Below are 25,488 nucleotides of genomic sequence, written 5' to 3'. Positions count from 1 at the left end.
TCTAATTCGTAGGGTTATTGCTAAGCACTGGCTCAGCAGATATGTTATTATGTATACTTTTTCTTGCTTACACAAATGAGGGCGGCCGCCCGCCCCGCCAGTACCGTTATAACGGACAATGAGAATCTCTGATTACCAAGAGTTCGGAGTTCGGACTCCACAAGATAGTCTTCAAACTCAGCTGTGATACCATCATAAGTCTGCTATTGCAGAAAGAGTCATAAGTTATAAGCAAATGATAGGCTTACTCCATCCCAGACGTATGAGACGAGGTAACTTGTCAGCTCAGGTTTTCTGCCTTATGAGTGCTGAGGTGCATGTAGTCTATCCTCATACTATGGCCCTAATTTGTAATAGACGATCCTTGGGCGGCCGCGACATACATCTTTGGCGAAGGAGTCCCCGGGGCCGCCTCTTTGACCTGAGAATTCCTTCCTGGTTGTCTATGTCGTTGGAAAATACAAGTTTGCCCCTCGTCTTCCGGCAGGGTATTTCGTGATTATCTCCAAAGTTGCAGACAACTGCTGGAATGGTCTAAAGCCATCGGAGATGCTCTGAGCAGGCCGGCAAGGGTCATTCATTTTCCTCAAGAATCCACCAATTGCAGACCAGTAGTAGATTTTGATAACTCCCACTATATCTGATGGAAAGATGACATCCGTTCTGTATTGTCATGTCATATTGAACGTAGAAATTCTATTAGCTGATTCGACAGTGACCGCTCAACATGCAGATTTCAGCCTTTTAAAGCGTGACAGACATTCTAGCACGAAGACGTTCGCCATATCTGTAGAAAAGAAGAGGCCCCGGGACAAACGCAAGGGCAAGGAATCCCAGCAAGGTATTGCCCCAACCGTAGTTCAAAGCATCGTACATGCTTGGCCCCGCCAGCGGCAGAAAGGTACTGAAAATATAACGCAGGAGGTTATTGGCTCCGAGCGCGGAGGCAGCAGCTTGGGAACCAAATATGTCGACCAGATAGAGCTGCGCGGGCATCTGTGTGGATTAGAGGGCTGCATTGAATTGGGAGAAAAAAGTTGGACTACGTACCATGACGAAAAAGGCCCCAAACCCCATAAAAGCAGTACCGACAATAGGCACCATCCAATGGACCTTGTAGTAGGCTGTCCAGCCGTATATGAAGAGGCCGAGGCTAACAAGCGGACTGAACCAGATCATAGGAAGTAATCGATACTCCGGCCGGGGCTGTTGCACCCCCTCAGTCTTCGACTGAGCTGACTGAAGGCGGCTATTCAGGATGTTGAATATGAGCATGCCTGCGACAAGGGAGACTCCGAGACCGAGGTACACCAGCCCGGACACGGAAGTGCTGAACCCGTACTGGCCCTCGAATACGCCAGTGAAGGTGGTAAATAGCAGATACATCACTCCAAACACCAAGGCCACATAGAGGGATATGACAAAGAGGATAGGCGACCGGAACAGAAGCACAGTAGGTCGGATAAGCACCTGGAGGAGAACCTGACGCGGGGTGAGGGGCTTTCCGGCAAGCTTGGAACGGAGATGATGATACTCGGGGACAGCGCGGAGACTGGCAGTTTTGCGCTCGAGGATGATCTTGGGATGTGTTTCGCTCATGATAACAAAAGCAGAAATACCACAGAATCCTCCCAAGATCGCTAGTAACCAGAAAGTCCAGCGCCAGCCTTTACTTGCAGCGAGGAAGCCTCCGATGACAGGGCCAAGAACCTGGAACGAGATCGGACTGGTTATTTAAAAGCTCCAAGGGCAAACGAGACACCCAGAGATAAGACTTACCGGTCCTGCGAGTGGCCCCATGCTAAACAAAGCCATCGCAACCGCCCTTTGCTCAATAGTGGTGATGTCTGCAATGGTTCCTCCCCCTAGAGCCATCGGGGTGCCGCCCGCACAGCCTGATATGAATCGGAAGACCAGGAATTGAGCGACGTTCCGGCTCAGCGCATTGCCAATAATGAAGGCGACGAAGATAATATTGGCAGTATGGTATACCGGCATACGTCCGTACACCTCGCTGAGGGGAGACATGAACATGGGCCCAATGGCCAATCCAAGGACATACAGAGTGATGGCGAGGGTGCTGACGGCACTGGAAGTAATTCCAAGATCTGCAGAAATACCACTAATTCCAGGTGCGCACATTGTCGGAGCCATATTCCTACCTCAGGGTAAACGCTCTGACACCGCAACTCACCACTAGAGGGACAGGACTTACGTGGTGAATGCTAAAATGGAAATGATGACAATATGCGTCCATTTCTTTTTCTTCGGCCAGTTTTTCGGATTGGTGGGATCGTCCGCACCGTCCCAGTCGACAATACTGGTCTCTTCCACCTCACTGTCATTGCCTTTCTCCAGCCGGTTCGTAACCATATCAGACCCATGATTGGGCATAATGTCAGGTCTGGACGCAATGTGTTGTGAAAGCACTCGGAAAGCAAAGAGGTGAGCTGCTCGGAAGACGAAAAGCAATTAAGTTATCTGCAAAAGATTTCGATGCGTGTCGAAATACCCTCACAGCTGACAGAGGCATTGCTGCGTTTAAGAGACTGTCACTGCGGGCAAGACCATGTAAACAAAGTGCGAGGTCACACGGAGATAGGAGAGTCAATTCATTGACGTCCGGCATGACGACCATGAACAAAATGGGTGATGTTGTCTAGTCTCAGTATTCATCCCGAAGGCAATTAGGAGGATCGGAGCTTTGGTAAGTCAAGATGTAGATAGAATCATAGAATGATAGTGTCCCTGTCACCGGAGAATTGCATGTACTCGTGTCGATCATCCGCAGTGGGGCGTCGGATGGTCGGAGGAGATGATCGGAGGATCGGGGATTGACCACAGTAATGTATGATCTATGGAGTCATTAAGATTGACCTCTTCACCTTGATTTCCGCGTGTCAATTCTCGGTCTTCCAGCATCGACACGGACATGGAGATGGGCATGATCAGGAGTATTCGTCGACCAGTTCCTTTGTCACGTGATCGGCTATATTGGGTGATCTTCCTCATCTTCCCCTGTCATCTATTGTACACCAACATATCAACATCGACTCTTGCGGCGGCAGGCCCCTCGGACTGTTCATACACTGTATGGCTATCTTTGATGACATGGCATCTGAAGCTTTGTAGATGCTAATTTGGTTTGCACAGTGGCAAAAGGGTACCTGGACAACCATGTCAACAACGGATTCAAGACATTGCTCATTGGAATCGTCTTCACAAACACCCCGGGAGACTGATTTGGCTATGTTACGGCAGCTTCCAAATCCCAGTCGACGTCGTCGAAATAAGCGTCAGCTGTCTTGCAACTCGTGTCGACGTCGAAAGTAAGTGGCTTGTGTGATTTCGATCTGTTTGATTCTTTGATGATGCGAGGCTGAATATTCATGTTCTGCAGATCAAAGTGTGACCGGCAAAGACCTTGCTCATTTTGCTCGGCTCGCGGTCAGATATGTACATACACTGAGAATCTTCCAACTACGGGCTCTCCAAAGCCGTCTTCAACCGCTGTGCCTACTGTACATGAGCGCCTTGTACAGCTGGAGCGCTTGGTTACATCCATGATGCCCAGATCCTCGAATGGGAGACCCAATGCTAGTTCATCTGCCAAGGTGGGTATGCCACCAGCGCCCGCAAGGATCACTCCGGCCGAAACTATGCCGGTAGACACACCGATTGATGGACAGTCAGAGCGTGGAAGTATGCGTATTAGTAACTCAGAGCTTCGCTATGTTGGGGGCGACCACTGGGTTGCCATACTTGACGGTATCGCCGATCTGAAAGACCACCTGGACCGCGAAGAACAGCTACGGCTAGCTCAGGGTTCCGACCGGGTCGAGGATGAGTATGGGGTCATTCATAGCAGTGAACCATTTGCAAGATTCCGGTCCAATGGCGCATTTTTGTTGTATGGATGTCGCCGCGCGACGTCACGGAATGAAGTACTCTCAGCACTGCCCCCCAAAAAAGCTGTCGATCGCTACATCTCTCGCTACTTCAACTACTTGGATCTTGTATCGTATTGTAGGACATATCTATCCACTGCTGACAAGTCTATTGCTCATTTTCGCTGATGTGGTTCAGCTGCGGTTCACGGACCGAGCTTTCTGCGCGATGTAAGTAAACATGCTCTACACTCCAGCCACAACGACGCTGTTGCTAACAAGTACAGTACGAGGCATTCTGGGCCGATCCATCCGATGTCCCTATTATGTGGGTTGGACTTCTTTTCGGTATGGTCTGCCTTGCATGTCTAGCCTCCGACCCGCCCGATGGACCCGAGGCCGAGCAACAGTCCCTCCAGGTCAATCTGTACCGCGAGAAGATTGTGCAATGCCTAATCATGGGCGAATATACTAAGTGCGGACCGTACGCCTTGGAAACGCTCATCAACTACGTTTATGTTGAATTCTGCATCCGTGCCGATGCCGACAAGGACATCTGGTTTCTGCTCGCCCTCGAAGTCAACCTCGCCCGGCGCATGGGTTACCACCGTGACCCTGGTCACTTCCCCGGCATTTCACCCTTCCGGGGTGAGATGCGCCGGCGGCTATGGGCGACAGTGCTTTTAAGTGATATTCTCATCTCCAACCAGATGGGTATGCCACGAATGATCTCCGACTGGCAGTACGATACTGCGGAACCGCGGAATCTCAACGATGCAGATTTCGACGAGGATACCAGAGAGTTGCCTCAACCGCGACCCGAAACCGAGCACACGACGGCCCTGGGTATCATCGCGCGCAGGCGTATGTTGAAGGTGCTCGGCATCATTGCGGACCTCACGAGCGCAGTGCAGCCCTGCAGTTACGGAGAAGTCATGCGAGTAGATAGTCTCTTACATGAAGCGGCTGCGAGCATTCCACCGCCCCTGCAGATGAAGCCCATGGCAGCTAGCGTGACGGATTCTCCACAGGTCATCCTGGCCCGGCTGTTCATCAGGCATATGTTCTACAAAGGACAGATCATGCTGCATCGGCGATTTCTTTACATGCGGTCACCATCTCAGAATGAGGATGTTTTTGACTATTCCCGAAAGACGTGTCTCGATGCCTCGCTGGAATCTCTTGCTATCCAGCTCGTACTCGACGAAGAAACCTGTCCCGGAGGCCAACTTCATACGATGCGCTGGCGAGTCACCTCCATAATGAACCACCTATTCCTCACGGCCACCATGATCCTGTGCTCGTTATTGTATCACGAACAGACACTACAGCGGGAAGATGAGATCCGTGGTGCGCTGCAGAGAGCGAGGACAGTGTGGATGCGCAGGCCCTCGACTTCTAAGGAAGCAAAGAAGGCTGCTGAAACGATCAATATCGTGCTCTCCAAAACTGGAAGAGGTCAGGAGGKGGATGGTCGGCCTAAAGAAGATGCCAGCAGGGAAGCTGGGGATCTAAGCGCTCAAGGGAATCTTCCGATTATGCAAGACGCACTTTTCGGCATCAGTTTTGGCGGAGAGAAGGGGATACCGGATAGCATCGGCTTCTATGAGCGTGAGTCTCGGATTGACACTCCCGAATAGACTGAGCTGACATTACTGTAGCTGACCCATTCATCATGCCCGAATTCCTGGGTACTCTCCTGCCACCTGATCTGCAGGGCCAAGGTCTGAGCTTCAACGTCAACAGTCCGGGGCCCTTTTCGGATGAATTGATGCCTACGAGCTGGCCAGGTTCGTAAACCACTGATTCCAAATTCTTTTGCCGCGTTATCATAGTCGCCTCCGCGTATCGACGCGCCATCTGTCCCCGGAGGGATGGGATGATTATCTTTCGTACAGCATCGTCCGGGCGGTGCGATTGCTGTTTCCCGCTCCGAACAGGGAGATTGAAGGAATGACATTCTACTCATCGTTGTAGGGAGGCACGGCCGTGAACTTCCGGCAAGCAGCAAATCAACCGTGGCAACTTGACTCTGGAAAGGAACAAACTGGAAAAAAGGACCCTCCGGCACAGATGCAGCATCGAACTCAGCATCGGTAAGGAGCGGTGCCTTCCGAGGCACAGAGAGTAAGCGGCTCGTGCGTATTCCCTCCTCGATAGGAGGGAATGTGGGGAAAGGAAACCGTCGCGAACAACTACAATTGCATTACTCTATCAAGTGCGGAAAGATGGGTTAGGTCTCCATGAAGTGTCCGCACTCATGCTTTTCGGGTATGATCAAAATGCGGAATTAAGTAATGGAATGATGAGAAAATATCCATCGCCCCTTAATACTTATTCGTGGATGAAGCCTTACGGAAAATTCCCTGAAATGTCCAAAACGCGTTCATCTGTGGTCGTCAATATACGCTCAGTGATTGTGTCTGGGCTCCTCGAATCGCTGGGCTAGTCTTTGATACTTGACTGCCTCGCGGAGGACCATCCCCTCGCTCAGTTGCGTCGCTTCCCTCCTGAATAGATCCTGCCAGGGAGTCTGGCTCTCAGGAACTGCGTACCCGCCGTGGGCCTCCAGCTCCTTCTTTCGTTTCTCCAGTTCCTCCGCGGGTACAAGGAAGTCGACGCGCCGCTTGTTAAGATCTACACGGAGTCTGTCTCCGTCTCGAAGAAGAGCCAGATTGCCGCCAGCCGCGGCTTCAGGCGATGCATTCAGGATCGACGGCGAGCCAGACGTGCCAGACTGTCGGCCATCGCCGATACACGGAAGCGAGTGGACCCCCTGCCGTAGAAGACGTCCGGGAGGATGCATATTGACAACTTCTGCCGCGCCCGGATACCCCAGGGGTCCCGCACCGCGCATGATGAGAATAGTCCTATCGTCGATTGGTGTGTTGGGATCTTCAAGTCGGTGGTGGTAATCCTCCGGCCCATCGAAGACGATCACCGCGCCTTCGAACGCGTTCGGATCGTCGGGGTTTTCGAGGAATTTCTGTCTGAACTCTGTGGATATGACGCATGTTTTCATGATGGCGGAGTTGAACAGGGTGCCCTGGAGGTGTAAGAAGCCCGCGTCTTTCATGAGCGGGTCGTCATACGCTCTGATCATGCGGCGGTCCCACGTGTGCTTTCCTTGAACGTTTTCCTTCACGGTGCGGCCGTTGCACGTCAGAATGTCGGCGTGCAGTTTGCCCGCGTCGAGCAGCTCGGCCATGACGGCCGGCAAGCCGCCGGCGCGGTAGTATTCTTCGCCTAGTAGCTCTCCTGCTGGCTGCATGTTCACCAAAAGAGGGATGTGGAATCCGAGTCGATCCCAGTCATCTAGTGAAAGCGTCACCCCGATATGCTTTGCGATGGCGCCAACATGGATTGGAGCGTTGGTGCTGCCGCCGATCGCGGTGTTCACGATGATGGCATTTTCAAAGGCCTCGCGAGTCATGATATCGCTGGGTTTTCGATCGGCATGCACCATCTCAACAATCTGTAAGCCTGTGTCATAGGCGCATTGTCCTCGTTCGCGGTACGGGGCAGGAATGGCCGCGGACCCGGGCAACGCCATCCCTAGGGCCTCGGCAAGTGCGTTCATGGTTGAAGCGGTTCCCATCGTGTTGCAGTGTCCTACGGACGGTGCTCTGCAAAAATGTCAGATACGTGAGTGGTCTGAGTTGAGGTCATTGACATACCCTCGGGACACGTAATCGATGAACTCCTCCCTACTGATCTCGCCGGCGGCATACTTCTCCCTGCCTTTCCATACCACCATACCTGAGCCGGCGAGCTCGTTCTTCACATAACCATTGAGCATGGGACCGACATTGAGACATATTGCGGGAATGTTCTGTAGAAAGGTGTCAGAAACCGTTGGACAGCAGAAAGGGCGAGCAAAGGTCACCTACAACCGTAGCAGCAGCCATTAGAGCCGCCGGCGTCGTCTTATCGCAGCCAGTGAGCAGCACAACACCATCCAGGAAATAGCCGTGGAGAATTTCAACCAAGCCCAAGTACGACAGATTCCGATCGATGGCCGCAGTCGGCCGCCTGGAGCTCTCCTGTATCGGATGCGTCGGAAATTCAAAGGGAATACCTCCAGCTGTCCTGATTCCTTCGCGCACCCGCTTCACCAGCTCAAGATGATGGCGATTACACGGTGCTAAATCCGAGCCGGACTGCGCGATCCCGATAATCGGCTTCCCCGACATGAGCTCTTCCTTGGTCATCCCGTAGTTCAGATACCGCTCGATATAGAGCGCCATCATGCCGGGATTGCTCTCACAATTGAACCACCTGGAGGAGCGCAGCTTCCGGCCAGCCCTCGACACCTTCGCGGCGCCAGTTGTCATGGACGCTAGCGATTTCTCCAGCTCAAGCGTGCGCCTCCGGAGAGCAAGCAGTTCGGCCTCGCAATCCTCGATGTTCACCGGTGCGCGATTCGCACCGGCATCGCAGGAGCAGCCTTCGCATGAGGCCGAGGCCTGTGTGTTGCACGGCATGGTCAAGAGCCTTTGGTAATCTCAAGCACCAGCCAGGTCCAGAATATGATATGACGCTGAATATGTATGATGGGGACAGGGAAACCTTAATTTGGGAAATGCCGAGAAAGCGGAGATGCTCCGACCGGCGTGCCGAAATCCACCTTATTGCTGATGCGATTATCAAGTGATCGAGGGCCCGAACTGGGACCAGGGGAGATGAATGTTTATTTAAATGGCCGCGAGCCTGGATCAGGTTCTCGGATGCTCAAATTCGAATGATGTATGACTGATGGATCAATCCCAGTCGGTCCCTGGAAAATGGATGCGGCCGGTTCAGATACCCCACGCTACTGGAAACTGGGGCATGGGGGTTGCATTGGGCAGATGCTGGCGATGAGGATAACACTAGATTATCAAACAGAGAGAAAGTATGATGACGATGTCGATGATGCCGGATATACGGTCTTTTATACGTAGTCCTGATACTCCCTAGCAGCTTCAAGGAAAAGCAATATACGCCGTACAAAGCGGCCGTTTGTCGCGGCGCAGGTGACCGATATTGCTTTTTGTTTGATCATAATTCCATTTCTTGTCAGATCCCTGGCAAACAACATAGAAGAAATACAAAGAGCAAATGAAATGCTTATTGAGGCAGTATTGACGTTATCCCACTTCCTTTTCGCAATACTGTAAATGTCTCATCCCACTCTCTGGTGGCATCCCACATTGTCCACCCCACGCTCCACGGCGCACGCGACTCAGCAACTGGTCGTGTCGTCGTTGCTAACCTGATCCTTTGAGGCCTTTTCTACTCCGTTGAAGGTCTATAACTTGCCCCTTTGGGTTTAAGTTCTAGTACGGGGAAGCAAAATTTCTTGGATAAGACAGGAACGACAAGGTCAACCGTAGCTTTCCTATGAAAATAGGCCAATAAATCTATTCCGGAACGCCTGCGATGCCAGAGAAGGGGGCTCGGCTCAGCTTGGATCGAGCATATCTACCAGAAAAGCACAGAGCAGGGAAGAAGGAAGCGATACGAGGAAGACTCTACTGAGGCGCACACTGCGCTGGCTCTCCGTCCTCGTCCTCGTCTTCCCACGCCGTGCCACCGTGCGGATCGCGGGCTCCAAATTCATCTAGGTTTCCTTTAGGGTCGTATTCGACTTCGTCGACCGTGTCGGCCTGGATCAAGGGATCCGGCTTGGGCAGCATCTCTCGAAGTCTTTCCAGGACGGCCGCACTGGGCTTCCACTTGGAATCGGGGAATTTGATGTTGACAACCAGGTACAGGTCGCCGCGGGCGTCGCTGCGCTTCATCGGCATGCCTTCTCCGGGCACCTTCAGAACCTGACCGGGTGATAATACCTCTCCGGGGGTCTTTGGATGAGTGATTTCGATGCCTCGGCCGTCGAGATGTTTGACGACCACGCGCGAGAAGCCTGTCAGCGCTTCGGCCAATGTGACGTCGATGGTGGCTGTGAGATCTGCGCCGGCTCGTCGGAAGGTCGGGTGTTCCTCTTCCACGATGTGGAACACTATGTCGCCAGGTTCCTGGCCCGGTGACTGATCCGCCTCGCCTTCTAGCACGATTCTATCTCCTTCTCTAAACAATATATTAGCAAGAGGATTCTCGTGCTACGGCCATGATTTGTGACTCACTTTGCTCCCCGGGGAATGTAGATCTCCAGCATTTTCTTCTCCTCCACGGTCTTGCTGCCTTTGCACTTCTTGCATTTGTCCTTGGGGCTGAAGAATTCTCCCTGACCATTGCAGGTCGAACAGGTCACCGTTTGTGGCGTAAGGAATTGTCCCATCCGCGTCAAGATTTGCTTAAAACCTGTAGTCCAAATTAATTTGACGTGTTCCTGATAATAATACCCACTTCTGCCTCATACCTTGTCCATCACACGTCGAGCACTTCTTAGCCGTCGCTCTTTCCTTGCCACCTTTACCCTGACACAAACTGCAAATGACATTCTTCGTGCTAGCGAATTTGACTGTCTTGCCCTTGTAGAGGTCCTCTAACCGCACCTCGTACTTTGTGTTCTCGTCCGGGCTCCGTCGAGGCTTGGGAGGCCGTCCGCCAGGCATGCCGCCCATACCGGGCATCCCACCACCCATCCCGAACATCTGCGCCAGAATGTCGTCCAGATCCGGCCCTCCTGCCATGCCGGGCTCGCCAGAGCCGTTGAAAGCAGACATGCCATGGGTATCATAAAGGTGTCTTTTATCTTCATCGTAAAGGATATCGTAGGCTTCTTGGACGGCTTTGAATCGTACTTCGGCGGCTTCTCGTTCGGCCTCGGGGACCTTATCGGGGTGATTTGCGAGCGCGGCCTGTCCGTTAATCATCGAGTCAGTAATCTTTGTTCTGCTCCCGGCTGAAATGAGGACGGTGTGCGTTTTCCGACCTTGCGATAAGCCTTCCGGATCTCCTCTTTCGTTGCGCTTCGAGACACCTCTAGGACCTCTGCATGGGTACGTTGCCGTCAGCTATTGTTCAAATCATGAAGAGCAGGAGAAATAGAAATACCATAGAGGTCGACCTCGACACCAGCCATCTGGTAAGCGTAAGCGATTGTTAATGGTAGACAGACTGTCCAACACAAGCATACTTGACAAGGCTGTCCCCTCCTCCGAGCACTCCGAGAAATCTAACAGTGGGTTGACGGCGCTTATCGCGCAGAAGACAGGCACTCCGGAAGAGAATAAAGGTATTTGCTGATGAAGGGGATGTGTTGTGTTTGATCGTGCTTGATACGATGCGGAACCCCAGAATTTTTTGCCCGCTTTTTTTCGCAGTTCGGCCGCTCTTTTTGCAGATCTCCGATAAATCGTCCCTGCGCTCTGCGGCGGTCGAATGACAATCCGCGTATTTCTGAGACAACCCAACAACAACAATTATAATCATTGCTGGTGTCCAGGAGTACCGGGCGTCTTCACAGATAGCATTCTGCATCATGAGACACTCTCATCTTGGGCTCCTGGCCCGTAGATCGTGGATCTGCACGCGATGCAGAGCAGCCAACTACTCCTCCGTCGCGCCAGCCCGCGCTGGCAGCAAGTCTAAGAAGAACCTCCCCGATGCACCGGCCAGAACCCGGTTCGCACCGTCGCCGACCGGATACCTCCATCTTGGATCCTTGCGGACCGCATTGTTTAACTACCTCTTGGCGAAACGCACGGGGGGCCAGTTCCTACTGCGAATCGAGGATACAGATCAGGTTCGACCCTGGAGCGAGCACGGATGGTTGGAATGTTGTGATCAGGGCTAACGGAGGGTGCAGAAACGGACAATACCTGGTGCGGAGCAACGGTTATACGAGGATTTAGAATGGGCTGGGTTACAATGGGATGAAGGTGCGAGGTCGCGGAATCCAAAACGGAATGGAGGTGCTGATGCGGGTTATTTTTACAGGTCCGCTGGTTGGAGGCCCATACGGTCCATACAGACAGGTAAGCGCTCAAGGATATGGAAAATCAATGCTATGAGACTGAAGCTGAGACGGTCGGTTGCAGTCCGAACGAACGGCCATCTACCGCGAACATGCCAACCAGTTGGTCAAAAATGGTCACGCATACCGATGTTTTTGCTCTGCAGAACGGCTCGACTCGCTCGCGAGACATCGCAGTCAAGCCGGTCTCCCTCCTGGTTACGACAGACAGTGTGCAGACATCTCCGCCGAAGAATCAGAGGATCGAGCTGCAAAGGGCGAAGCGCATGTCGTGCGCTTGAAGGTAGAGGGCTATCCCATGTTCGACGACCTGGTCTATGGCAAGACGGGACAGAACCGCTCGAATAACAAGCTGGATCTCATTGAGCGAGTCTACGATGACCCTATCCTGCTCAAGTCTGACGGACACCCGACCTACCATCTGGCAAATGTGGTGGACGATCATTGCATGAAGATCACCCATGTGATCAGGGGAACCGTGAGTATATGAGCCTGGGAAACAAACTGCCGATGTTAACTCGTACAGGAATGGATGCCCTCGACACCAATGCATGTCGCCCTGTATAACGCCTTCAACTGGACGCCGCCGCGCTTCGGCCATGTTCCTCTCCTCGTAGACAAATCCGGCCAGAAGCTTAGCAAACGAAATGCAGACATCGATCTCAGCTTCTTCAAGGACAAGCAAGGCGTGTTCGCAGCCACGCTTGTCAACTTCGCCGCTCTTCTGGGCTGGTCGCACACCCAAAAGTCCGACGTCTTCAGCCTGGAGGAACTGGAGCAACTCGTAAGTTGACCTGGAATTTCCCCTCCACCATCGCTCTGCTCACAAACACGCAGTTCAACCTCAAAATCACCCGCGGCAACACCGTCGTCGCCTTCGAAAAGCTCTGGTTCCTGCAAAAGGCCCACGCACAGCGATTCGCCGCCACCGGCGGGCCCGTCTTCGACGAAATGGTCGCCAAGGTCTCTCAGGCCGTCAAAGAAACATACCCAGCAGACCAACTGTACGTACATCATCCCAACAAACCCCAGTAACTACCAACTCACACTTCCACAGCACTACCATCCTCGATTCTCGCCCATTGGCAGAATACATCCCCCCGCTCCTCCAAGCCGACGCAAAATCCTACACCAACGCCCCGGAATTCGTCCAGCGCAACTCAACCTTCTTCACCACCACTCTCACACGACCACCCTACACGCCCGTCCCAACTGCGAACGGCACCACCATCCCAATTACAGCCCTCCACACCGCCGCCGCAGCCCTCACCCTCGTCCCAGCCTCGCACTGGACTATCGAAACGCACCGCTCCAACATCGCCTCCTACGACGGCTCGGCCGCCGCCCTACCCGCTTCCGTTTCTCCGGGAGGAAACGCACCCGAGAACACAGATGTAGACGCGGAGAAGACCCCGGTCAACGCAGACAAGGTCTTCAAGAAGGAGTTGTACCACTACCTGCGCTGGGCTTTGTCGGCTGGTGCGCCGGGCCCCGGCATCCCCGAGACGCTGGAGATTCTGGGCCGGGCTGAATCGCTCCGCAGACTTCAAGAGGCGAGGGAGCTCACGGCTGAGGCGCCGCCTGTTCGTGTTCCAAAGAGAGCTGAGTCGCCGCAGGGTGAAGATACAACCTGGATGGGGTCTCTTGCTCCACGGTCCTAGATGGTTTTTGTCAATGGTTCCTTCTCCTCACATTGGTGTCAGGTGGGATTCTGTACTATATTAGCATCCACCGCTGGATCTTAGCTATTCCGCTACCAGATGCCATGTAAAACCTAAATATTCTACGTTTACCATCACTACAATCGAAAGAGTAGTCCGAATAGTGAACAAATATCTCATTAAAAAGCATATTAACAAAAAGCGCTACACTGATATCATAATCCATGAAAATAACATGCTATGCGACTTGTACAATACCGAAGAAATCCCAGGAAAAAGGCACGAAACCCAACCAAAGCAAGAAGCATAGAATCAGAATGTGATCTCAAGGATCGGGGAATTCAAAAGGCAAATTAAGCGCGAAGGCCGAACATAAGAACTGGCGCCAGCCAAGGACCTTGCACTTCCTTTTCGTGGGAAGTTCAGGGTTGATTATTCAAACGCAAACGAAGCATAGTACATGAAAGCCGTCGGTCTGTCTCTTTCGACAGTGGGAGCCGGAAAGGAAAGCCACCGACATATCACCTCCTGCGCGGAGGGCACAACAGGGTTGCAGTAGGAGCCATAGGAAGGAGCCCACGACCTGAAAATCAAATCAAGAAGAACATCACGAACGTGGTATAATCCAAATTTTGGCGCAGAGAATCAAAGACGCTGTTTTGGCGCGACTTTGGTGTCACCCGCAAGGTCAAAAGCGAGTGAGTGGACCCTGCTCTGCGCAACGGGGGATTGAATTGCCGTGTATCAACCATAACGGGGATCATCGCCGCATCGTCAATGTCAAGCAATATCATTATCGCATCTGGCTTGAATGTGTAGAGGCTGCAAACAAGCTGAAGAAAGGAGCTTCTAATATGCCTCCATGTCATCCGTCCAACCAGCATCACTGCCAGCTACTCTGACCATCTGGCCATGATGGTCGTCAATCGGCTCCTCTGGGCTAACGCTCCTGATACCCTTGGCCTTTTTCCCCGCAAGAGATGCGTTGTCTTCAGGGGCGAATCGCTTGCTATGAGCGGCACGAAGTTTGGCATAGTAGACATCGCTAGCATCGGCTTCGGAGTCGGACCCATCATCAAATGTTTCCCAGTTTTCAGACCCTGTGTTCGCCGTGTCAACGGTTGAGGAATTTGAAACCTGTCTAGGCGCCGGTGGAGGAGGCGCATGTTGCAAGTAAGGATTTGGTCGCGGGAAATTCGGAATGGATGATATCGATGAGGCCGAGGACTGAGACGACTGAGAGAAGCCGGTAGATCGCTGTGAGAAAACAGAGGAGCTCATGAACGATCGCTGGTTGCGATCGTCATAGACGTCCTCGGGGCTGACAGGCCGAACGAAGGCATTAGACATCGCGCTAGCACATCTCGGAGGATCCATCGAATAGGGCCCTCTTTCCTCTTTTGGGTCAATCGTCAAAGCACGCATCCTAGGTGGGGGAGCACGTGGTGCTGGCATCTTGCCCAGGGTGCTGGAAGAATAAGAACCTGGTGCTGCGCGATGGCCGCCGGAATTGTTTCCGTACGGCATGTTACTCAGGGGTACCCGGGCTGGAATCTTCGAGGGTGACTTCGCGCCAGCCCTAGATGGGCCGATAGTGTTGTATTTCATCTGACCGTTTCCAGTGGGCGTTCTGGTGGCGGAGCGAGGAGGAGGGGGCCCTCTCATGACACTAGCTGGACGAGAAGGTGGTTGTGACCTTMCAAAGCTTGCTTTTGAATTCGCAGAGGGTGGAGCGGAGGGTGTCTTGGAGCGTGGAGGAGGTTTGGCAAAGACTGGGGTAAGTTCGTCAAGATATCTCTCACCGTGCACAAGGAAGGGCCGGCCATACTCCTCCTCCCATCGTTCCAACTCTTTTCGAAGGTCTGCTTCGACTTTAGGCAACTCTTTGGCGATCCTCTTTCTCATCTTCTCCTCTCTCAAGAGCTTACCAGGATCACGCCTCTCTCCTTTGTTGCCGCGGGCCATGAGACGTGAGGCATCTTGACTCGATACAGCCAGGGCTTCTCGTTCCGAAAGAAGACTCTTGTGCCTCTCGATGAGCTGCAGCGTTGGGGCACGTTGCTCCTTCAGCGCCTCCAGTCGGGCAATTTCTGCCTCGTGTGCTTCGAGAAGCGCGTCGCTGTAGACATCAGAAAAGGCAGGTGTAAAGTCAAGCATTTCTTCTTCGGAGAAATAGAGCCCATCCCAGAGTTCCTGCAGTCGGCAGCGCGCGTCCTCCACGAAAAGGTGCAGATTCTGTCTTTTAAGTTCATTGAGACGTGCCAGTTCMTCTTCAAATTCGTTGATCGTCCGCAATCCGCATCCCCGGTTGGCCGCGAGGAAGGCCTTTCTATCACATTCCTCGACACCAAAGCGCTCCCACAATGACTCCACAGCGGTTCGCAGCTCCTTCAACTTGCGCTCGCGAGATCTCTTCTCTTCCAGCAACTTCTCGCGCTTTGCCGTCAGATTCGCCAAATCCGACTCGTGTAGGCCCAACTGCTCGGGAGACTCGCGATAATGCTTGACGATATTGGTATCTGTCTGCACCTGGGGTGTTCCAAGTTCGGCCCAAAGTTTGATGATATCTTCGCAAGTCGTCTTGACAAACTCAAGGCGCCGGTGGTATTCTTCGTAGACTCTCGTAAATTCATTATCTAGCGCGGTAACATATGATGGGGAAAGGTCAAAGCTCGGCGCAATGGATGATCCAGGTGCTGTTGGGGGGAGTTCGATGGTCACAAAAGAGGACTCTAGATGGGATGAGTATGACTCGAGCGCTTCAACGAGTTCTACTGCCTGTTAGCGAGACTTTACTAAAACTGACTCATTTAGAACTCGACACTTACTCTTCACCTGTTCAAAGCGCTCCCGATGCATTTTGCTCATCGCTCCATGCTTTTCGCGGAGAAAAGAGAGACAGCGATTGAGGGGAAATGTGACACGCAGATCGTCCGGAGATAATTGATACTGTCCATTGGCTTTCTCATCCACTAGGGATTCCTCCATTTGTTGAATGGCAGTAATCAGTCGTTCTGCCTCCTCTGTCATGCTGGTTCTCTCACTGCAGAATGCTGTCAGCCCAGAAAAACGCGATCAATCCGGGTGAGACTTACTCGTTTACAATCTTGAGATGGTTATTCAGAGTCTCAGACAGAGCACTGAAGAGCTACACAGTTCAATCAATTAGCATCCACCTTTCAAGGCAACGAGCGCAAGAATGAGACACCATACTTCCGCCTCTCGTGTTTCGCGCTCATGGCTTGGAACTCCAATATCATCAAATACGCCATGCAGCTGCGTCACGATATTGTTGACCTGCGTGGTCAAATAGCTCGTGTCGACCGTCATTGGGATGTGAGCCCCAGATATGGGGTTGAGATAGCGGCACTCTTGATCGATTATGTGAAATGAGGGCGAGACTGCGCTATGCGAGTTCTGCGCTCTGAAATTCTCCGGCGACGGAGCGCCTCGATCTATGAAGGTAGCGACAGCAAATAATCACTCGCAGAATCCAAGACAGGTGGCGATCCACCATGCGAATAGGATCAACAGAGGCCGAATGTCATCTGCGAGAAATAAGGGGGGGTGCCCGCAGGGCTTTATGTACGTCACGATCGCGGGTGTATGCAAGGACAGGGAAAAGAGAAGATTGAAGGGAAAAGCAAACAACTGAAGGATGGGGCAGTGGAGTGAGGCAAGGAAGAAAGGGAACAATAATATTGACGCTTTTCTCCTGCGATTACAGTTGTGCAGCAGATGAGATGCAGCCGCAATCAAGATTCGCGCGATGCGGCTGTTGATGGCGCCCTGTCGCTCAGGCAACCGCTGACTCAGCCGTCCACCGCCCGTTTCTGCCACTGCGCTTCTCACCGCCTCTCCACTCTCCATTATCGAGCTATCTCCGATCCGATCGATCCTAGAGCTTGTCATAGAGAGGTACAAGATCAATTGACTAAATCCGTTTCCGTGTGCCATTGCTTCAACGATCTCTAATTCAGTACTCCATCTCATACCTGCGTCCTACAGCAAACAATATTCATCATGCAGGCTGCACAGCAGTCCTGGGGTTCGTACCAAATGACCCACTTGGCATTGCTTTCCGATGAGCTACTGACAACGAGGCTTCTGCCCCTCCATCAGAGCTCGAAAACACCATCAGCCTCATCGATCCTCAGCGGGACGCGCTCTACCGATACGATGAAGAAACACACAAGGCCCTGAGCGCCGCCCGGCCATGGGCCAAAGACCCCCACTACTTCAAGTCGATACGCATCTCCGCCGTAGCGTTAATTAAAATGACCATGCATGCTCGCTCCGGCGGCTCCCTCGAGGTCATGGGTCTGATGCAAGGGTACATCCTTCCCGAGACCTTCGTCGTAACAGATGCCTTCCGCCTCCCCGTCGAAGGCACCGAGACCCGCGTCAACGCCCAGGAAGAAGCGAACGAGTACATGGTATCGTACCTGCAATCTTGCCGCGACGCGGGCCGCATGGAGAACGCAGTGGGCTGGTATCACAGTCATCCCGGATATGGATGCTGGCTGTCCGGAATCGATGTCACCACGCAAGATATGCAGCAGCTCGGCGGGCCGTTCGTTGCTGTCGTCATTGACCCGGAACGCACCATCTCCGCCGGTAAGGTTGACATTGGGGCCTTCCGCACTTTCCCCAAGGATTATACCCCTCCAAAGGAAGGAAACGAGGACGAAGATTACCAGACTATTCCCCTCAGCAAGGCGGAGGATTTCGGCGCATACGCGCACCAGTATTACTCCCTCGACGTGTCGTTCTTCAAGAGCAGCCTCGACACAGAACTTCTGTCGCAGCTCTGGAACAAATACTGGGTGGCTACGCTGAGTCAAAGTCCCCTGTTCACAACTCGGGATTACGGCAGTAAGCAGATGATGGATCTCAGTCAGAAAGTCCGGCGGGCCGCGCGGGGGATTGAAACCAGCGGGTCGCGAGGGGGTGCCACTGCAGCTAAAGATCAGCAGCTGGAGAAGGTAGTACGCGATGGGCAGCGGATTGTCTCCGAGGAAGTAAAAGGTCTCTTGGCAGCTGAGGTTAAGATGAAGCTCTTTCAGGGCATCGGAGAGGTGACCGAAACGGGTGCATCATGATCACTTTTCGCAGGATAGTAAAGCTCTTCTACGATATGAGGTGGGTCTGGTTACCCTCATGTTACTTAATGGCGTGATGCAAAAAGATTTACTATGGTTTATACCTGCACGGAAGACCTCTGGTCATCCAGGCGTAGTGTTCCTTGGCTATTTCGGTAAAGATGTCCCATGTAGAAAAGACTCGGAATAGAAGAGACAAGTACAACGAATTGATCATTCTCCGTCGACTACAGAGCGGACAACAGAGGCTGTGTCATGGTAGATCATCAGATTTCCTATAAAGAGTATGTACGGGTTGGAGCAGACCAGAGACTCCAGATAGCTAAAGATACACCAGAATTCATACAAAGAAAATAGTGAAGGTCATTGTACAAAGTGGGTCAGTTGGTGCCAAGCGCTCAATGATGTTCCACAACATATACAATGAGGGACCAGAATAGGTGCAATGAAAGGTGGTCGGAAACGGTTTCGTGGAAGAACCGGGCCGCACGAGACAGAATAAAATATCGATGACAGGATATTAAGATCTCCGCTGTCAATGTGAGATAGGAAAGAGCCGTCAGGCATATAGAGATCGAAAAGAGCGTTGGCAATATCATTATATCATGCGAATACATGCGGCCGCCGATATCGAACTGGCCTTCATTTAGTTGGCCTGCTGAGTCGATCATTCGTTCTTCAGCCCTTCCGCGGAAGCAAGCTCTTATCAGTGAGTTTGTTTAAATGCGATAGTAAGAGGAAACTGGCCCTCTTGAACTTATGGACAAAGTATCATCAATGCCTCTTTCCAAGGCACGTAGGACGTCGGCGGACAAAGGCTGCAAATCACGATTCATTGTCCTGCAAGAGAGCGGGCTCGATCACGAGACCGTGATGTGGAGCAACCGTACCGAACCTAAATGACGGTCGCGAACGCCAGCAGGGCATAGCCGTCAACCAGGAGGGTGGAAAGAAGTGGGATGCCAATCGGCTAAATGTTCACTTCAAGGTGCGATCATCTTGAAAGGAGCATGCATAAGCAACCAACGCAAAGGACACTTGACTGGCTATCAAGCAAATATCCCGGGCTTTAGGCTGCCGCCGCTACCAAATCATGACGCTTGGATCGCTGTGGCGCACTGCTCGGTTTGTTGTAGCATGTGACGCTAAGAGACGGCACGCGACGCACATGCAACGCTGACATGAACACCCAATAGGGTAGCAAGCCACGACGATGCAGTGGGAGCGGCCAGATTATAGGAAGCCGGATTCCGACAGTAATCTACGGATAAAGAGAAAACCAAAGTTAGTCTTCAATCAACCAATCCTTGGAATGGAAAAAAAATGCAAAAGGAGAAAAAAAGAAAATCCTTGAAATGTCAATCGCGGGTATCATTGGGGAATTTCAGCGCCGGAGGTGCAGAAAACAAAAACGAAAAAGAGACAAACAAGAAGAAAGACAAGCCGACCTGATCATCGCGATGCGATAACCAAGCTCGCGATGGCCATAGTACTATGACTTCTTAAGTCTCTACTTGATGCAGCAGCAGCATACCTCGCTATTTTTTCGTCCTCACGTTCCCTCGGCTCCACCTCCAAACTCCGGTCGTACATGTCGTGGACGTCACCTGCCGCTTGAAGATTACTGAGTATGTAGTCCTGTAGTTCCGGGACTGGTTGAAGGAGATACGGGACGTTTTGATACTGTTGAATATCCCGGATGACCTCCGCAGTCTTGGCGCGTTTGTTGAAATTAATGAGCTCTGAAGGCGTAAGAGAGGGGATACCGTCTTCGATAAACGTCAGGTCCGTTAGGTAAACGCCTGATTGAAGTTTAGCCAATTGTCACTAAAAAGCGCGTACAATACGAGGGACTTGTCCTAGTCGTACCAAAGAAAGGGATGCAAGGTGGATTTGCGAGATGCAGAGTTTCCCGATACTCGCCAAAGTTCTTCGTGCTGGCCATGAGTCTGCGCATCTGCTCCAAAATTGCAGACGTACGGCCACTAACTTGAGACCAAGTCCGACCGAGTCGATGAATCGGTGCCGTCCCGAGAGCAGAGATAATGGATGTGAGCGTAGAGTAATTGTTGAGCGCGCGGCATCTCTGTGCGGAAAATTAGCGGTTTGCATGCAAAGGATCGAAGCAGGAGAGGGTGGGAGAAGGTGATCAGCATACGTCTGCCACGTTCACGAAATGCTTTATGACAACAACTCGCTTCTTGACATCGGATTGCGTGAGAATCATCTCCGCAACCCAATTGGTCAATTGATTTGAATGGAGAATCAGAGCCTTCACATTCGTAGCCGGTTCCGGTTCATCGGGGCCAACCTTCTTCTGCCAAGTCTTATTCAAACACTCAATGGGCCTGATTTTAGAGTAGAGACGCGATTCGATAATGGTAAGCTGCCTGGCAAATTCCGTGGGATCAATATCCAGGAATTTAAGCTTCTTCATATTCTTAGGAAGGATGGGGGGAGGAGCAGCGGTGGCCTGTGTAGGGACGAGGCGCTTTACTGTGGTGTCTTGACCTTTAAGGCGCTGCTCGATAACTGCCATCAGTTGAGGCGAGCCAGGTGTCTTCGTCGTCGCAATGGAGTCCTTGGTAAAGGCATGAACGCGAGATAAAAGATTCATATGCGCCTCATCATTCGGCTCCATCCAGAAATGCTCAAACCAGCTTTTGAGGATATTGACAACTCGGAATCGGATAGGCTTTTGCTTCCTGTCTATCCACATCTGCATTTCATCTGAATTCAGTCCAAATGGAGGCTGGATGTTGAAGCGCTCAGCGAGCATTTCGAAGAGCTCCGACGCAGTCGTGAAGGATCGATATGTGAGGAGGAAAGTGTTATTGAAAGAGGCGTCCAGTTTATCATGGCGAGTTAAGTGCTCCACCAAGCCCGCCAATGTTCCACATTTCAAGGTGGGCACATCAGCTTTGGTGTCGTAAAACACTTCACCTTCGTGATCCATCTTCAGGAACCAAGGCGTCTCCTCTGGTTCCCGGACAGGCTCCCGAATAGGTTCTCGAGTGATAGCAGCTGGGGGAGCTTGGCCAAAGAACCTCTGAGCTTTATCCATGTTGCGACGAACTTTTTCAGATGGCAGGTCGACGGAATACGAGGATGGTATCCCGATCGTCTCTGTCGCAATCCTTGCCTGAGAATCACCGCGACTATGGATGCCCTTGTAAGCTTCGTTGTCGCCCTCCAGACGACTTTCGCTCCTAAAAGTGGAAGAGGGCTCGGGAATCTGTTCGAGAAGAAGCGATAGGGAGAAACCAATCTGAGAGACAAAGTTTTCAAGCTGCCTCGCGATACTCCTCACGGCATTCAGGCGGTCTTCAAGAGAATCTCCGCGAAGCTCAGCCCACTCGTCGCCCAGGGGGGCGGAAACAGCCTGGCAGCTAATGACAAAGTCTGCGATGGCATCATAGGCTCTTTGCTTCTGTAGACTGAAGTCGACCAGCTGAGGATTCTGGAAACTTGTTCCTAGCGGTGCGAGATTGATGGATTCAACAGCAGAAATCCAAGGACGAAATTGTTCAACGACCTTGATTGCAGCTGCAGCAACTGAATCACTAATTTCGCGCTGTTCCGCATATGTAACAATCTTCTTCTGGTTGAGAGTCAATCGCTCCTCTAGTCGCCGTATAGTCCCAACAAATGACCTCCTGAGAATGTCGACATGGTCCAGGAGAGCAGAGTCCAGAGGTACCGAGGGTTCGACGCGAGAATCAGCGCCATCCTGGTCCAGAAATGATGTCGGGCCCGAATCATCTAGAGATACACCATTGTTTTGCCAACCGCCTCCCGAAGAGCTTCCGACGACGAACCCAGGAACGATACGGCGAATGGTTTCGCCTCGCTGTTGTCTTGCAACTTCGACGTAGCCGTAGACTCCTTGCATAACGCCGTCTGCCTCCTGCAAGCACTTGTTGACGGAATCTGGTCCTGGCCAATCGGCAGCTGCAACGTGCGATGAGAGAACGAGTTTCGAGAATTTAGACATCATTTCTCTGAAGTGGGGATAGAGTGGCTTGTTTTGCGAAATAATCGACGGATTCCCAGAGTGATTGTCTGTAGTGTCCGACCCAGCAGCAAGAAGCATGCGAAGATGATCAGATATGTCTTCCGCCTTCCTCACATACTCGGAGCGATCTCCATTCAGTAGTGTCTGGCGATACACTTCGATAGCGTGACGCATATTGTCAACCAGCATCGGCCAAGTGACAGGAGCCGTGAGGCCGTCATCGACGAAGCGGGAAGGAGCTTGGGAAGAGACGGACGGTCTGTGAACGTGGACGGGCCCGGACGTATTGCTCCCGGCGGTGGTTGTCCTCTGCAGGTCCCGACTGGACTGGTGTGAGATCTTGCCTTCACTGATCGATTTGGTGGCGGATGGAGGGTGCAATGAGTCCATGGAAGTAGCAGGAGATACACCATCAATATATGAGCGACGACGACGAGACATAGAATCGTGGGACGCCAGCATTAGAGACTCTCCCTCCGCCTCAGATGCCGAGCCATCATAATCATCCTCGTCGCGCTCGAAACCGCGAGCCATCAATTCGGGGGGTGGTCGAGTCTGATCCGGCACGAAAAAGTTGTTTCGGTCGAAGGGTCCGCTTTCGTTCGCAGACGGATTCTCAAACGGCAATTCCATGGTGCTGTAGCCGGTGAGAGTGTTGAAGTAGAATAAACGGCCATCCGGAGTCGCTTGCGGGATCCAGAATGCGGCCTCTTCTTGCTCCTTGGGGGCTGCTACACCTTCGATAGGAAGTATCGGTTGCGAATCGCGCGGGTTTCCTGCGGAGTCGACCTCATCTTCATCGTGCTCGTGCTCGTGCTCTTCTTCATATTCGTCCTCACCAGTAGCCGATTCCGCGCTGATCTCGTCTTCATCGCGAGCATGTACCACCTGATCCTCTAACTCGCTTGGATCGGTTATAATAGCGCAATAGTTACTGGGGAACCAGCCCCGGATGCTGTTGTTGATGACACCATCCCACCAGCCAGTCTCTAGTTGATTGAGAACCTGTATGATATCACCTCTGCGAAAACTGAGACTCGTGTGGTCATCGGCATCGTAATCGTACATGGCTCGCACGAATAGTGCTGGCGCCGGCTCGGGGCTGGGCGTGTAGCGCCCATCGCTGGTGGATTTCATGGGGGACCTGTGTCGCTCCGGCGACCCCTTCTGCTGGACGGAGATACTGTTTCCACGGCTGCGACTTCGAGGAACAGATGTAGGAGTGGAAACTTGCTCGTCGGTAAACTCAAAAGTAGTAGCGAAAGTCTGGATTTTGGTCGCCAGTGCAGATCTGGTGTCGACAGCCAACGGCTCTGTCACCCGGGTTTCGTACATCGAGTTTCGAAGCAATTGAAGAATCTACAAGAAATTAAAAAGATATGAACATCGGATGGCTGCGTCGCCTTGCGATTAATGCTGGCGAGCTCAAACAAAGGCGTTGCTCATGACTAGACAATGCAGGTATCCGACAGATTCGAGCGTAGCGAACGGTGGTGGTGGGTGGTGGTAAGGGAGAGGGGCGGTAAACGGGAGACGGACTGTGGTGGGTTGGAGATGGTGGCAGGGTCAGATTCAATTATTGGTGGCAAGAATCACTAATATAGACCAATACGAAAGGACTCGATAAGGAGTGAATGCACTTGAGAGTGTCAGCCGATCAAAAGGATTGATGGAAGCGTTTCATTTTCTCCTCTCCAGAAAGTTGAGAAAAGAGAAAACAGTCAGACAGTCAGATTGATCCGTCGAAAAGGAGAGAGAGTTTCCCAGAGCACCTCTGATAAGTGGTGGTGGCCTCCGGTGGGTAAGAGGCAGGAGAGGGGGAAAGCTACCTCTCCCTGTGAGTGGATAAGGTAGAACTGAGTCGAGTACCACGTTACAGTAATGTACTCCTCCAATACCAAAATTACAATATGGGACCAGAGCAATGCGGTTGGGTTTGAGCATCTCAGCCCTTTGATTCAAGGTTCACAGCGCATGAAATTGAGGGCAGTATTATTCTTAAGAACGGATGATATTATTGACGAGAATGACTTAATGCATCCACGTCCTCAGTGAGCAACCTAGATATGATTCAAATCGTAGGTACCTGCCTATCCTTGAAAATGCTACCTAGGTGATTTGCTTTTGATACCGTCATGGAATTTCGTCGCGTAAGTTACCAAGATGGCACCACCTGAACCATCCACCGGCCACTCCCAAGGTCAGAACAGGTGTGTACACCGCTCACCTGTTGGCTACTTGACAGACCTCTACTCATTATGTTTGCAATGGGGGAGGGAAGCTGTATTAGATATCGTTTGTTATGAGCGATTTGTATGGACGGTTGCTCGGGAAGTGGTTCCCCGTTGCCCTAACGGGGTTGAATTGGATGTTCTTTGGGAGTTGTCGGGGCATGGATTAGGCTTGGATCTAATAAGTCGTCTTTACTGTGTTAGAGCCTAGGAAGCCCCTCTTCGAGTCAGATTACGGAAGTGCGGGCCCTTTCTGGGTCCAGAGATTGATGGAATCAGCGTCTCGACTGACTCTCGAGTCTCGACCATTGTATGGACCGGTATTGTTTCCGTATTGTAAATCGCGCAATGGAGAGATGAGGTACCCGTGTACCTTAGGTACTCCGTAACGTACAGCTTACAGTATTATTATCCCATGATAGTGGAGAAAAGCATAATATTGAAAGTTTGATCGCGTCGCAATGAGATAATATTTCATGTTATTGCATTTCCAAGGCTTCAATGATACATTTCTTGATACAGTATTAACTTTCGTCGTCATCATCATGATCATGATGATCCTCAAACCTTGAGCACCATCTGTTGAGCCTACGGAGTTACCAACGGAGCCCTCCGTACGCACGAATACCCTTCTGAGCAAGGCCCCCAATGTTCCATCAATGACCATGGCA

At 52.0% G+C, this 25,488-nt stretch overlaps 8 protein-coding genes across 8 annotated transcripts; 3 read left to right on the top strand and 5 right to left on the bottom strand.

Annotated features, from left to right (window-relative positions):
• Window positions 1-744: 744 nt before the first annotated feature.
• Asppvi_008230 (MFS transporter) lies at window positions 745-2,394 on the bottom strand (the record flags this gene model as incomplete). Its single annotated transcript, XM_043304104.1, has 4 exons — window positions 745-996; window positions 1,051-1,710; window positions 1,780-2,158; window positions 2,216-2,394. 4 exons carry the CDS (start codon window positions 2,392-2,394, stop codon window positions 745-747), a joined length of 1,470 nt encoding a protein of 489 aa, XP_043160039.1.
• Window positions 2,395-3,566: 1,172 nt separating this feature from the next.
• On the top strand, window positions 3,567-5,685 carry Asppvi_008229 (putative transcription factor; the record flags this gene model as incomplete). The annotated part of the gene is made up of 4 exons (XM_043304103.1): window positions 3,567-4,026; window positions 4,087-4,118; window positions 4,175-5,498; window positions 5,549-5,685. The coding sequence occupies 4 exons, from the start codon at window positions 3,567-3,569 to the stop codon at window positions 5,683-5,685; spliced, it is 1,953 nt and encodes a 650-aa protein (XP_043160038.1).
• Window positions 5,686-6,297: 612 nt separating this feature from the next.
• On the bottom strand, window positions 6,298-8,371 carry Asppvi_008228 (IlvD/Edd family dehydratase; the record flags this gene model as incomplete). The annotated part of the gene is made up of 3 exons (XM_043304102.1): window positions 6,298-7,513; window positions 7,565-7,719; window positions 7,778-8,371. 3 exons carry the CDS (start codon window positions 8,369-8,371, stop codon window positions 6,298-6,300), a joined length of 1,965 nt encoding a protein of 654 aa, XP_043160037.1.
• Window positions 8,372-9,400: 1,029 nt separating this feature from the next.
• Window positions 9,401-10,914, bottom strand: Asppvi_008227 (putative DnaJ domain protein (Mas5); the record flags this gene model as incomplete). Its single annotated transcript, XM_043304101.1, has 5 exons — window positions 9,401-9,956; window positions 10,013-10,190; window positions 10,249-10,690; window positions 10,765-10,823; window positions 10,887-10,914. 5 exons carry the CDS (start codon window positions 10,912-10,914, stop codon window positions 9,401-9,403), a joined length of 1,263 nt encoding a protein of 420 aa, XP_043160036.1.
• A 399-nt stretch (window positions 10,915-11,313) lies between these two features.
• On the top strand, window positions 11,314-13,469 carry Asppvi_008226 (glutamate--tRNA ligase MSE1; the record flags this gene model as incomplete). The annotated part of the gene is made up of 7 exons (XM_043304100.1): window positions 11,314-11,577; window positions 11,641-11,713; window positions 11,772-11,809; window positions 11,873-12,286; window positions 12,335-12,592; window positions 12,646-12,812; window positions 12,866-13,469. 7 exons carry the CDS (start codon window positions 11,314-11,316, stop codon window positions 13,467-13,469), a joined length of 1,818 nt encoding a protein of 605 aa, XP_043160035.1.
• Window positions 13,470-14,318: 849 nt separating this feature from the next.
• On the bottom strand, window positions 14,319-16,799 carry Asppvi_008225 (putative microtubule associated protein (Ase1); the record flags this gene model as incomplete). The annotated part of the gene is made up of 4 exons (XM_043304099.1): window positions 14,319-16,240; window positions 16,298-16,512; window positions 16,565-16,617; window positions 16,683-16,799. The coding sequence occupies 4 exons, from the start codon at window positions 16,797-16,799 to the stop codon at window positions 14,319-14,321; spliced, it is 2,307 nt and encodes a 768-aa protein (XP_043160034.1).
• Window positions 16,800-17,492: 693 nt separating this feature from the next.
• Window positions 17,493-18,571, top strand: Asppvi_008224 (Mov34/MPN/PAD-1 family protein; the record flags this gene model as incomplete). The annotated part of the gene is made up of 2 exons (XM_043304098.1): window positions 17,493-17,517; window positions 17,592-18,571. 2 exons carry the CDS (start codon window positions 17,493-17,495, stop codon window positions 18,569-18,571), a joined length of 1,005 nt encoding a protein of 334 aa, XP_043160033.1.
• A 1,452-nt stretch (window positions 18,572-20,023) lies between these two features.
• Asppvi_008223 (putative cell division control protein Cdc25) lies at window positions 20,024-23,921 on the bottom strand (the record flags this gene model as incomplete). Its single annotated transcript, XM_043304097.1, has 3 exons — window positions 20,024-20,373; window positions 20,441-20,657; window positions 20,730-23,921. 3 exons carry the CDS (start codon window positions 23,919-23,921, stop codon window positions 20,024-20,026), a joined length of 3,759 nt encoding a protein of 1,252 aa, XP_043160032.1.
• Between the last annotated feature and the right edge of the window lie 1,567 nt (window positions 23,922-25,488).

This window comes from Aspergillus pseudoviridinutans (genome assembly GCF_018340605.1).
Source record: "Aspergillus pseudoviridinutans IFM 55266 DNA, scaffold_5, whole genome shotgun sequence".
NCBI lineage: Eukaryota > Fungi > Ascomycota > Eurotiomycetes > Eurotiales > Aspergillaceae > Aspergillus > Aspergillus pseudoviridinutans.
The sequence above is the reverse complement of the archived record's forward strand: the minus strand, read 5'-3'. Positions and strand labels throughout refer to the sequence as shown.